The sequence below is a fragment of the Rana temporaria genome, chromosome 4 (assembly GCF_905171775.1).
Source record: "Rana temporaria chromosome 4, aRanTem1.1, whole genome shotgun sequence".
NCBI classification, from domain to species: Eukaryota; Metazoa; Chordata; class Amphibia; order Anura; family Ranidae; genus Rana; species Rana temporaria.
Window position 1 is genome coordinate 122,460,267 of NC_053492.1, and position 14,569 is coordinate 122,474,835.

Sequence of the window (14,569 nt, forward strand, 5' to 3'; positions counted from 1 at the left end):
ATTTTTATTATTAAATTTGTTTTATTATTTTTTACAATTTTATTTATATATATATATATATATATATATATTTTTTTTAGAAGGTTTGGTGAAATATCAGCAGGGGGATTCTGCACCAAACAGCCTATGGTCTGAGGGTACTTTCCATGTAGTGCACCACCAGGCACCCTCTTTACCACATGTGAAGTAACCCTCATGGTGACCCTTCACGTAAGTCCGATTTATTCTTACATTGAAATATCTACCTGTCTATGGCCATACTAAAAGGGATAATCTGTGACACTGATGATATGATCAGGGCCGCTGATAGGGGGGGACCACCAGTCCTCCTGTAGGGGGCCCAGGCACACAGGGGGGCCCAAACAGCAGGAGGAATGGGTATGGCTGGGTAGAGGTGCAATTACAGAAAGATGCCCTGTGCGGCTCTCTGAAGCTGCTGAAAGTCGGTATCTCTCCCTCCCACTGGCTTTCAGCTACTGCAGGGAGAAACACAGACACAGGGCATCGTTCCTGTAATTCCTTCCCCTGCATCGATCTCCTTCCTTGTTCTGCCTACTTCTGATTCCCCCCCCCCCATGTGCTCCCTGTCACTGTGATGCACCACCCTCCCTCCCCATGGCACTGTTGGCTTCATTGTCCTGTTAAAAAATGTATTTGTAAAAAAAAAAAATTATACATTTTTAAAATGAAAAAAAAAAAAAACGATTAAAAAAGGTCTAATTCACACAGGTTATCTATTATGTTTGTGCCCGCTAATAATGATTTTTGTGTATTTTTAGTGAAAATCTTGTTTTGATATATTGGTGGGGGCCCCGCCAGGTAGGCTGTAGGGGGCCCCGTGATTTCTAGCAGCAGCCCTGGATATGATGCTGCTACTGTGTGACGCTGTGCGTTATACGACAAATGCAGAGTCTACCGGAACCTTCAGGAAGATCATTGGCAAAATAGTAGCCAAACGTAACCCTTGACGGGCACTGCACCCATCACATAATCTGAGTGTATAAACTGCTCACCGACAATCCACACTAATCCTATTACTGGAGATATCTACACAGCACAGTAAGTACACCGAACACTAATGAATACAGCAATCCTTCTCCATAAACACTGGAAATATCTTAATGAATATTTTGGGCCAAACAGATACATTTTCTATTAAATAGAGGTGGAACAATAAAAGTTAATTCGCTGAAAAGGATTCCGCTATTTCTAATATCGCACTTTATTCCACTCAGTAATCCGGTTTATGACAATTAAGAAGATTGGAATTATTACAAGACAGCTGATTATAACAGATCTATAGACAACATGGACAGTCTATATTCACTCTGTATAAGGCTAGGTTCACATTGCTGCAAATCCTATTGCGAATTTGATCCGTTGCGATTGCTCAAATTCGCAAGTCATTTTACTAACATAGTCTTCCATGAGTGCCGTTCACATCAATGCATTGCGAATATAAGCTGCGTTAAAAAAAGGGTCCTGTGCGAGTTTGATCCGTGTACAATTCGAATTCAGCTCTATAGACTGGCATTCCCTGAAATTGGAGCTGCAAAATCGCGATTTTGAAGACGCAGCAGTGGGAACATGGCCTTATGCATATAACAGACTGACTATCATTTAATACGTCCCTCCAGCATCGATCTTAGCTGTGCTTTTGAGATTAGTACAGGTACGACCAGGTCGTTAAACTAATTGGTTATTAAACGAGGAGCCACAAGTACCGTATTTATCGGCGTATACCGCGCACTATTTTGCCCTGAAAATCAGGGCAAAATCGTGGGTGCGCGATATACGCCGATACCCGCTTTCCCGCGCCGAGTTTGAATACTGCGCCGGCATATACCGAGCGCAGTACACTCGTGTATAGTCTCGGCTACACTCGCGCTCACGTCCTGTACGTCCAGGACGCCAGCGCGAGAGTAGCCGTGCATTGCTGACTATACGTGAGTGTACTGCGCTCGGTATATGCCGGCGCAGTATTCAAACTCGGCGCGGGAAAGCGGGAAACGAGCGGGGAGGACGCCGCAGAAGGACGCCGGACCCGACGAAGAGGACACCCAAAGCCGCAGACGGACGCCGGACCCAACGAGGCCGCCGATGGACGCCGTGCAAGACACCAAACTGTAAGTACAAAAATCTTTTTTTCACAGGAATTTCTGGGCAAATTTAGGGGTGCACGCTATACGCGGGAGCGCGCTATACCCCAATAAATACGGTAATCAATATTTTAATCACTCGTATGGCCCGTACACACGATCCGAATATCGTACGATGGATCGTACGACTTTTTTCGCTTAATAGTCGCAAGTAAAATGAAATAGGTTATTAAAGTCACGAAAATTCTCGTACGACCGAAAAAAATAATCGGAAGTGATGTCATGTGTTGTAATGTATTTGTATTGTATTGTCGGACGACAACTGTACTGACTAAACGAAAATCGTATGATCGGACATCGTACGAGGAAAATTTTCGTGCATGTCCGATCGAATAATATCGGATGAACTGTCGTGATCGGCTCTCTTCATCGATTTCTTCATCGTACGATCGTTTTCGTCCAATATTCGGATCGTGTGTACGGGCCATAAGGCTGGATTCACACCTATTCATTTTTTGTGCTTTTTGCATTTTGCAGATTTGGACTACAGTCCATTTAGCATGGTCTCCCATGGAACATGTTCTGTAGTGCAAATCTGCAAAAGTCACTAAAAATGCACAGGTGTAAATCCAGCCTTAAATGGTTGTAAACCCTTTACACCCACTTTATGCTACAGGTAAGCCTATAATAAGGCTTACCTGTAGCTACCCAGGATATCTTCTAAACCTCCATGGTTTAGGAGATATCCCCTGTCCCCTGCATGTTCTAATTTTATCGGCACATGCGCATTGGGGCAAACTATAGCAATGCCATGTGCCGTTACCGGCGGCTCCCGCACGCATGCGCAGGAGTGACGTCATCAAGGCTCCAGCGCCGGAGCCGGGATACCCGGAAGTAACCCCTGGGAGAGATGTCGCCGCCGGAGGGAAGGGGGGGGATGAGGACCGCTGCGGGGGCTTCGATCTGAGGTAAGTAATTAATAACGAGCTAGCTCATTATGCTTTTGTCTTGCAGGTTTTTTTTGCTTGTTTGTTTTTTTTTTAGATCGGGTTTACAACCACTTAAGGGCCGGTTCACACAGGGGCGGCACGACTTGCCGAGCGACTAGGCAAGGTCATCTGCCCACAACTTCAGAGGCCACTTGCAAAATGACTTCTGTATTGAAGTCAATGCAAGTCGCCCTGAAGTCGTCCCAAAATAGTACAGGAACCTTTTTCTAAGTCGGAGCGACTTGAGTCGCTCCTATTAGAACGGTTATATTGTACAGAACGGAGCTAGGTCGCCTGACGAGTCGCGCCTGTGTGAACCGGCTCTTAAACGACTGTACCGTATTGTGAACAATAAGATCTAAAACACAAAACTTCAACTCAATAACATTGTTTTCATTTGCATAAGTACAGAACACAAATTAAATTACTGTACTGTACAATACAATGATGTACAACGCGTCATTCGGGTGGGGAGAGCTGGTCGTAAGTCATTAAACAGGTAAGTCGTTAAACGAGGAGTATCTGTATAGAAGCATTAGCACATATTTTGGTAGGGTGTTAAATACAATCACTACAAGCATGATATGCGCAAAGCATCTCAAATTAAAGTAAATGATTATGATTTGCGCCCAACAGATTGCCCAATTTGTACATGATAACGGAAGTCAGTAAAGTAATCAAAGTAAGCGATAGCTGCACTTACCCTCAACTGGTACCTCGGGCACCAGTCGTCCTCTCCCAACCTGCTGAAGCTGGAATGCCGCGCGCACTTCATGACAACTTGGGGGCCCCTGGGCGGGCATCAGTGCCACAAAGTTGAGGAGCAGCAGGAACAGGAGCAACATGGGCATCTCAGCACTGGGATACACTCAGGGTGTACCCACCTCTATTCACCTTTACTCTGCTGCATCTATCTCCTTAGGTTTGTCCAAATGTGCTTCTTCTGCAGGCACCAATACGCCGCCTCTAGTTAAAGGACATATCCTCAATGAACTGAGAAGAGCATGCTGTCAGGGTAGAAGTTGGCAAGGATGTGTCCCTGGCAGACAAGTGTCAGACCCTCCCTGTCTCCTATATGTCACCCCTATGTCAGGGTGCTCTCCACTTTAGTCTTGTATTGCTTCTATTTATTTGGCTGTCAGCTTGATTGTGTCTCTAGGTTGAGTCGTAGACTGTAGGACAGGTCCCTCCCTCCCTCCTTCCCTCACTTCTGTACTTCTCCCTCACTTCATGCCTCCCCATACTCTTCTCCCTCTGCTCCTCCCTCCCTCTGTCTCCTCATCCCCCATTCACTCCTGACCATTAACTCCACGCTTCCCAACCCATTAGCCATCGTCACATTACTGTACGCCTTTTTTATCCCCTCGCCCTGCGTGGCTTACTGTCCGCATCATGCTGGCACAAAAATAAACTGGATATGTCAGTCATCCTGTTACAGCATGACTGCATCAAATGAAAACACTGGACCTGGCTTTGGTGACTCAAGCAGTTGAAAGGTCGACAGTCAGCCAAGAGAAATGTAAAGCTGCGCTATAAATACAGCAAAATAAAGCATGTTCCAAAAATCTGAGCGCGCACAAGCAATTAACATTTTTTTTCATTGTGAAATTATACAACCGTAAGAGGACTAAAATCTTTTCTGGCAGGGAGGCAGATCACAATGATACAGTTTCCTCTGAAAAGAAATGAACATTCTCCCTCTATAAAATGATGACTTTCGGTCAGTAGGCGCTGCTATCTTTTTACCATGATTTTTATTTTAAAAGCGTTAACTGATGAAAATAATAAAAATAAAACTTAAAAAAAAAACAAGTAGAATTAATTCATAACATATGAACCCCTGGATTTCCATTTAGGAAGAAAACAAAACGACCCGTTTTGTTCACTTTAACCAGCTTAAAGCGGAGGTTCACCCATGGAGAACACATTTTCCCCTTAGCTTCATGCTCGTTTTGTCTAGGAAAATCGGCTAGTTGTTTTAAAATATGAGCCGTACTTACCGTTTACGAGATGCATCTTCTCCGTCGCTTCCGGGTATGGGCTGCGGGACTGTGCGTTCCTTCTTGATTGACAGTCTTCCGAGAGGCTTCTGACGGTCGCATCCATCGCGTCACGATTTTCCGAAAGAAGCCGAACGTCGGTGCGCAGGCGCAGTATAGAGCCGCACCGACGTTCGGCTTCTTTCGGCTACTAGTGACACGATGGATGCGACCGTCGGAAGCCTCTCGGAAGACTGTCAATCAAGAAGGAACGCCCGCTCCCGAAGACCCATACCCGGAAGCGACGGAAGAAGATGCATCTCGAAAACGGGTAAGTACGGATCATATTTTATTACAAATAGCCGATTCCCCTAGACAAAACGAGCATCCAGCTATGGGGAAAAGAGGAAAAAAAACACACATGGGTGAACTCCCGCTTTAAAGTGTTACTTAAGCCACAACAGTAAAATCAGTCTGTATAAGCAGCAAAGCATGCTTGTTATACGCACTGTAGAACCTAAGGGGTTAATCCTCTGCATTGTGTAAAAAGGCTGTTTGATCCTGTCTTCTCTGATCCTCCCCTCCTTCCTAAAAATTTCCTGATAACACAGTCTATGGAGTCAGGCCGCACATGCTCAGTTTTGGTATGTATTGCTAGAGCGTGTTTTTTTCTTGGGAGAGTGCATGTGAACAGCACAGGGCCAATCAGCACTGTCCAGACAGAGAGTCAGGGGTCTTGAAGTCTCATAGGATAATCAGAAATCCCCTCCTACAAGCTTTAACCAGTGCTTGGCTGGACATTGATAGAAGTCACAAGACTGCTATATACTACTAATGAGAAAAGGTATTTAGCCGTTTATATGTACTAAAATAATCGTATTTTTATGTTCTGTGTACCAGTGTTAATTTTGGCAGCAAATTTCAATTTCGTTTTAGCTTTTTTGCCTGTTACAGCGTGATGAATGTGCTTACTCCATTATGAATGGTAGTTTAACCTGAACGAGCGCTCCCGTCTCATAACTTGCTTCTGGGCATGCGCGGGTTTTAAACATCGTTTTTGCCCACATACGATCATTTTTTACATCACGAAAAACGTCATTTTAAAAAAGAAGCCGAAAAACGACGTGAAGCCCACACACACGATCATTTTAAATGACATTTTAAAAAATTTCGTTTTTTTTTTAATGCCGAAAAATGACCGTGTGTAGGCGGCATTAGTCTTAGGACTAAAATGGCATTTTAGTTTTAGTCCCATTTTAGTTTTCTGCAACTGTTTTAGTTTTAGTCATATTTATTCGACTAACTCTCCAGTACATTTTAGTCTACTAAAATCTCCAGTGCATTTTAGTCTACTAAAACTACATTTAGTAATCTAAAATCTAATGAGTGTAATTAAATTGTAATGCATTAGTTAACATTTCTCTACAATTTCCAAACTCACTATATACTGCTGGAGTGAAAAATCTAATATGTTATTATTTATGGTATTGAGGTATGAACATGCACTACAGACCAGTGTTCATTTTGAAGTCAAATTTTAATTTAGTTTTAGTCTAAAGCTCTGTACACACGATCGGCCCATCTGATGAAAACGGTCGGATGGACCGTTTTCATCGGTTAACCGATGAACCTGACTGATGGTCCGTTGTGCCTACACAATATCAGTTAAGAAAACTATCGTGTCAGAACGCGGTGACGTAAAACACAACGACGTGTTGAAAAAAATGAAGTTCAATGCTTCCAAGCATGCGTCGACTTGATTCTGAGCATGCATGGATTTTTAACCGATGGTTGTGCCTACTAACAATCGTTTTTTTCCCATTGGTTAGGAATTCATCGGTTAAATTTAAAAGATTGCTTTTTTTTAACCTATGGATAAATAACAGATGGGGCCTACACACGATCGGTTTGGTCCGATGAAAACGGTCCATCAGACCGTTCTCATCGGTTTGACCGATCGTGTGTACGCAGCATTAGTCTTTTAACTAAAATGGATTTTAGTCTCATTTTAGTCTTTTCAATTGTTTTCGTTTATTTCGTATCTTAGTCTACTAAAATAGTATGCATTTAGTCGACTTAAATGTTTTTGTCATTTTAGTCGACAAAATTAACACTGCTGTGTACTGTGGGAGACCAGATATAGTGAATGCAGGGTCTTGGGTTTAGTAACACTTTTTCCATTTGAGGATCCGTGCTGTGAGGGGGGGGGGGGGGGGTCACTTCCAATCCGCTATCTTACCCCTTCTCTCTCTTTTTTTCTATTTCTCCCCTTTCCTGTTCCTCTGTCCTTTCTTTCTACACTACTTTTGCACCAGTACCACAATCCCACAGCTGGGGTTCTCATGAATCTCCCCTGTACAGAGAGAACACCCCCCCCCCCCCAACCCTGGGGGTAAATGCAATTTGTCATGCTATTTCTAATTTTGGGGGACCTTTCCGCCTTGAACATTGTATTTTCCTAGTATGAGGCTTTTTCCTTACCCACCTTGGTAGAAAAATACGTTTATTATTTTTTCTTATACAGTTTTGATTATTGATGTTGGGAATTTGTTCTATATATAATGTAGACAGAAGCAGAATACTTGTTCGATATCTGTGCATAATTCAATATGCTCAATAAAGTTTATTAAAACAGAATAAATGATAATAAAACATTAGCTAATAAAATTAGAGACGTGTCCTCCTCTAGCAGTGTACTTTCATTTTTGAACCTGTATTTTTTTTAATTGTATATTTTTATAAAAAAAAATTTTTTATGAAAAATGTATTGAAAGTCAAAAAAAGAAGAAGCGTACAATTGAGGAATACAGAGAAACAAACATACCTTGTATATCTTCAGGTAGTATCATAAACAGTGAACAGTTGGAGGTATACCTTCGTCAATTATGGCCCGGATTCACAAAGCACTTACACCGACGTATCTCGAGATACGCCGCATAAGTCTATCTATGCACCGTCGTATCTGTGTGCCGTGCCCACAATCTGAGATACGCCTAAAAATAGGCTTCCTACGACCGACGTATCTTGCCTACGCCGTCGTTTCTTGGGTGATTTTCTATTCACATATGCAAATGAGGGAGATACGCCGATTCTCGAATGTACTTGCGCCTGGCGCATAATATACGCAGTTTGCGTAAGACTTACGTCCGGCGTAAAGTTATTCCCCATATAGGAGGCGCAACTCATGCAAAGGTATGGACCAGGTTACACAGCCGTCGTATTTTACGTTGTTTACGTTGTACGTGAATATGGCTAGGCGTAGGTTACGTTCACGTCATAGGCAGTGATCCGTCGTATCTTAGGGAGTAGTTCCAACGTGATTCTGAGCATGCGCACTGGGATGCGTCCACGGGACGGCGCATCTGCCGAATGTTATTTGTATCTTTATGATGCTCAGTCCATCATTTCATGGGGTCACGCCTCATTAGCATGGCTCACGCCCAATTCCACCTACGCTGACTTACGCCGAGGAGACCCAGTGTATCTTTAACAGCGAGTGGGAGTAAGTGCTTTGTGAATCCAGTGCTTGCATCTATGCGCTGCGCCGGCGTAGAGTAAAAGAGATACGCTACGGCGGCATAAATATGCGCCGATGTATGTGAATCCGGGCCATCATATTTTATTCCTTGTATTTTATCACATGTATTTTTTACCAGTAAAATGATAGCTACCGTATATCCTTATTGGCAACAGACATTTGACCTCTAATTTTTACAGCTAGTTAAACTCCAGAGTCATATTCATATTTCAGCCATGGGTATAATGATTCAGCTATAACTTTCCTACTACTTATGACACAAAAGTAATAGATATAGCGTCTTCTGTGTTTTGGGGGATTTTCAATGCTTTCTTTTCATGGCAATGTCTTTCGTAGGTATGAGCGGGAGATTTCTCCAAACTTGATTTTGCAGCAAATTTACAGATTTCACGTTTGCTGAAATTTTGTTGAAATTGGCTTCAAATTCACAAAGTACACATTCTAGAAAAGCAATGTAATCACCATGTCGATCAGCAAAGCCATTCATCACCGGCGCAATGAAAGCTTATAAAAATATTATAAAATCATTAAAAAAACGAAGGGAGTTTCTATAACTCCGAGGAGCTATTTAAAGTCTATCTAAACCCAAGTACAAAACTGTACTATATTGTTCTAATGCTGCATACACACGATCTGGCTTTTGCCCGGCCAAATCACATCGAAATTCCATCGGGAACATATAGAACATGTTCTATATCTAAAGTCCGATGGAATTCATCGGAATTTCCGATGAAAAAACTCAGATGGGGCTACACACGATCAGAAAATTCTTTATTTAAAGGAATCAACAATGCAACATGACAATGACGGGCACAGAATTATGAAGGGTATCATATAAAAATAGTGTTTTGTAGAAAGACATTGTAATGCATTTATTTACCTTTTCAGGCTTTTTCCCCTTTATTTTCACCTGGTGATCCTGCCAGCAACATATTTCTTGCCCTAGGCTGCTTTTCTGATTTGGATTACAAACACATCCCTCTCTCCTCTTCTTAAAGGAAAACTAAAGGCAATTTTTTTTTTTTTTTTTAAATAACAAACATGTTATACTTACCTCCACTGTGCAGCTTGTTTTGCACAGAGTGACCCGGATCCGTGTCTTCTGGGGTCCCTCGCCGGCTGTCTCGGCTCCTCCTCGCAAAAGCTTTCCACCTTCATGCGAGCAAGCTTGCATGGTGGAAAGCTTTTGCGAGCGCGCTCCCGTGATACAGCGGTGGGCATAGCCACCGACTGTATCACTCAGCCCCGCCCCCCGGCGCGGCGCGTCATCCACTGTGATTGACAGCAGCGCCAGCCAATGGTTGCGCTGCTATCAATCCGTCCAGCCTTGCCAATCAACGGCCAGGCTGGGAACCGAAGAGGATCACGTGGACGCGTGCGGGACTTTCGAGGGGTCAGGTAAGTAAAACGGGGGTTCGGGGGGGCGGTACCGTCGGATGTTTTTTCACCTTAATGCATAGGATGCATTAAGGTGAAAAAACATTTACCTTTACAACCCCTTTAAGGTGGTTGTGAACTCAGATATTCGAATTCCTGCCAGCCCTTCTGCAATCACAAGATGTGACAGCTAAATTCCTTTTTCATATCACCGATTTGCGGACACGTGACAGCCTGCCGCCCTCCTTCCCCGATCTATGGACTACAGTGGGAGGGGCTGAGTTTCCCCTCTGACATCAGCCAGGCAGTCACGTGACCACACAACGGCAATGTAAACAAAGGCATTTAGCTGTCAAATAAAAAAAAAAACACACTGTGTAGTACATCTTGTTATTGCAGAGGGGCTGTCAGGAATTGAAAACCACTAACTTATTACAGCAGAAGGGGAGGGGCAGGGAGGAGACGGCTCACTACACAGACTCCCGAGCTGACAGGAAGAGAGGGAGGGGTTGAGAGGAGAGCAGCGCGATGATGGAGGCATGTAACCTGACCACAGTATCATGGATCAGCAGCCATGATTATCGTGGTCAGCACACTAAGGGGGACACAGGAACAGACAGGATCAACCAGGTATATTACAACACAGAAAGGGACAAATGACACCACACAGGCACTATGCGGTTTAACATGCTTTTTAACAGGATCTTTTTTTTTTTTTTTTTTTAGGGTTACAACCACTTTAACATGGAGGGTGTTCTGTAGTTCATGGAGGAGAATCAGGAGGCTTATAACCTTGTTTAAGGACACTGGATTTCTGGTAAGTTCAACAACAATTTTTCTGTACCTGCTGAAAGTGTATTTGAAGCAGTATTAAACCTAAAACAAAAAATGTAATATACTGCCGATTACTAATCATTAGATTGGGTGGCTGCATTTGTTTTTGTTTTTTTAGGCAGTTTTTCTCTGTTTTCCTCTGGTGATCTGGCCAGTAACACACCTCCTGTATTATACAGACACTGTTATGAATGAAGGAGCACAGGTGGCAGATTTGAAAAACAACAGACTTACTGGATGGATCACCAGATGAAAATACAAGCCTAAAAAAGGGAACTAAGGCCGGCCATACACAGAGCAAATTTATTTCCTGCAACTACAGGTTTCAGGAAAAAAAATTGTTCGATTGCTCCATCAACACAGACAGTGATGTGGCTGTGGGTGCATCGTTTGCCGCCCCCCCCCCAAAAAAAATACCACCAGCTGCCGCTGCTCTGTTTGATCTGAAGTGGCCATGGTGCTACACATGTGATAAGTTATGACACCAGCCATTTTTGGTTTGAAAGAACAAGCAACTGTAACATTAATCCTGCGTGGCATGCCTTGAAAGTGACTGTTTTGGGAAACCGTTAAATCAATGGATTTAGTTCCACTTTAGGATTACTTTAGTAGTAAATATTCAGTTTCTTGCATAAGATCAAACATGACTATGGGTGTGAAAAAAATCCTCAACACATGGCCTACTCAGGTAGGTCATGGCATGAAAACAATGCTCAATTGGTAGTAAGGGGCCCAAAGTGTGCCAAGAAGATATCCCCCACACTATTACACCCCCACCACCAGCCTGAACCATTGATACAAGGCAGGATGGATCCATGCTTTCATGTTGTTTACGCCAAATTCTGACCTTACCTTCTAAATGACGCAGCGGAAAATTGAGACTCATCAGACCAGGCAACGTTTTTCCAATCGTCTATTGTGCAATTTTGGTGAGCCTGTACGCATTGTATCCTCAGTTTCCTGTTTTTAGCTGACAGGAGTGGCACCCGGTGAGGTCTTCTGCTGCTGTAGCTGCAAGGTTCGATGTTTTGTGCGTTTAGAGATGGTATTCCTACCTTGGGTGTAACGAGTGGTTCTGTGAGTTACTGTTGCCTTTCTGTCTGCCCATTCTCCTCTAACATCAACAAGGCATTTTGGTCCACACAACTGCCGCTAACTTTTTTTTTTTTCTTTTTTTTCGGACCATTGGCCCATATTCTCTCTAAAAATCCGTGGGCTGCGCTTAAGGCACTTACACTCCGCTGTCTCAACTTACAGGAGCAAGTGTTGTATTCCCCAAACACTTGCTCCGTAAGTTGGGATGGCGGAGTGTAAATGCCCCGGCGTAGCCTGGCGGATCTCCAAGGGGGTGGCTTGTATTCAAATTAAGCGCGCCCCCGATTCTAATGAACTGCGCATGCGGCGGGCTTCAAAAAGCCCAGTGCGCATGCTCCAGTTCTCGGCGGAAAACGTCAATGACGCCGTCGTGTGCGTCATTGACGTAAAGTCGTATTCAAGAACGACTTACGGAAACGACGTACCCGACGAAAAAACACGACGCGGACCCGACGCCATCCGTAACATGGCCTACGTGGGACTTGCGGAAATTTACTCCTCATATAGCAGGAGTAAATTTCCGCTTACGCAAACGACGTTAGCGACGGTTACGCGACGCGAACTCGTTCGGGAATCGGCGTAGAAGGATACGCATACGCAAATGAGTCCTTCACGTAAATGCCATCTAGCGGCGGCCGGCGTCATTACATTTAAGATCCGCCAGTGTAAGTGACTTACAGATGGCGGATCTTAAGTGTATCTATGCGAAAATGATTCTAAGAATCAGTCGCATAGATACATGGGCCAAAAAAGGGAGATACGATGGAGTATCCTGAGATACTCCATCGTAACTTCTATGAGAATATGGCCCATTCTCTGTAAACCCTATGGATGGCTGTGCATGGAAATTCCAGAAGATCAGTCATTTTAAAAAAAAAAACTCAGACCAGCCCCTCTGACAACAACAACCATGCCACATTCAAAGTAACTTAAATCCTCTGCTGTGTGTCTGCAAAGTGTCCTGTACCAGAGAATGACCAGCCAAAGGTTACAAACTGACCACACAAGAACAGATCAGCTTCAGTGCTTTGCGTGGTCAGTTTAGATAAACAAAGAAAGGTGACTGGCAGCCCCAGGACTCTTCCCTGGATTTATATCATCTCTGCGACCAGGTTGGCAGAGGGTTCCTTTCTATTTTCTGATAGGCAAAGAGGGGTAGTGGCGCTACCTCCCACTATGAAGACCAAGGGGTCTAAGTGAAGACAGGCTGTATCTGTGAACCAGTAGATACTGCTAAAATTGTTGAGTGCAAAAATCTATAAGTTAACCAATGGTGCAGTAGAGCCTACTAATACTAATAAGTGTGATCAAATATACCATAAGGTAAACTCTGTGTAGGTGTCCCACACCAAATGGTGCTAATGTACCATAAGAAAAAAAACCTGTATAAATATACACTGTGATACAAAAAAGTGCATAAAAGATATAAATTATATATATAATATATAATAAATATGTCCAACATAAAGTGCTTAAATCAATTAGCAATAAAGGCCCGTATTCTCAAACGAGTTACGCCGGCGTATCTCCAGTTGTGAAGTTAGAAGGTCTTGGGCTGGATTCAGAACGGAGATACGACGGCGTATCTCCTGATACGCCGTCGTATCTCTGAGTGCGGGAGGTCGTATCTATGTGCCTGATTCAGAGAATCAGTTACGCATAGATATCCCTAAGATCCGATAGGTGTAAGTGTCTTACCGTCGTATTTTAGGCTGCATTTTCAGGCTGGCCTCTAGGTGGCGCTTCCGTATGTTTATGCAAGGAATATGCTAATTAGGTAGATACGGCGATTCAGAAACGTACGTTCGGCCGGTGCAATTTTTTATGTCGTTTACGTTAGGCTTTATTCGGCGTATAGTTACCCCTGCTATATGAGGCGTAGCTAATGTTAAGTATGGCCGTCGTTCCCGCGCCGAGTTTTGAAATTTGACGTCGTTTGCGTAAGTCGTTCGCGAATACGGCTTTACGTCATTTACGTTCACATCGAATCCAATACGTCCTTGCGGCGTAATTTGGAGCAATGCACAGTGGGATATTTTACGGACGGCACATGCGCCGTTCAAAAAATACGTCAAAAACGCGGGGTCAAGTACAATTTAAATAAAACACGCCCCCAACATCCCCATTTGAATTAGGCGGCCTTACGCCGCAACACATACGTTACGCCGCCTTAACTAAGGGCGCAAGTTCTTTCTGAATACAGAACTTGCGCCCAAAGTTACAGCGGCGTAACGTACGCATCTTTCTGAATCTGGCCCCTTGTGCCTACTGAGATCTATATCCCAGACACTTTGACTGGCCCATAATGGGAGCAAACATCTCAAGTATGCCTATGAAATATCAACACTAGCCATCAAACAGCAGGCGTGTCAGTCTAAAAAAGAAAAACCATAGGAAGATAAATTGAGATCCACTATCTTTAAATAGCTATAAACGGAAGAGGAATATGGAAAGTCATTTGAAAAACAAATACAGTTGTCCTAAATGTTCCTTGATTCTAGCTCAGCCACATTGTTCAAAGGATCATAGAACATTATTCTTCTTCGCTTTCATACAATGTAAACTCTTGGTGAAAAGATAAAAAGTGATACAATAAATCATTTACAGAACATATGAGGAGGAAGGTAATAAAATGAGGTACAGAGTCTTGTAAACGGA

The 14,569-nt window shown here is 43.4% G+C and overlaps 1 protein-coding gene across 2 annotated transcripts in view; it reads right to left on the bottom strand.

Moving 5' to 3' along the window:
• Positions 1 to 4,326, bottom strand: part of LOC120936548 (glypican-5-like) — a 349,040-nt gene extending 344,714 nt beyond the window's left edge. The window contains exon 1 of one of the 2 annotated variants that reach the window (XM_040348994.1): positions 3,792 to 4,326. In XM_040348994.1, coding sequence (XP_040204928.1) covers positions 3,792 to 3,939 — 148 coding nt within the window. In that variant the 5' untranslated portion in view covers positions 3,940 to 4,326. The remainder of the gene's footprint in view (positions 1 to 3,791) is intronic. The other variant, XM_040348995.1, reaches the window with a different exon arrangement.
• Between the last annotated feature and the right edge of the window lie 10,243 nt (positions 4,327 to 14,569).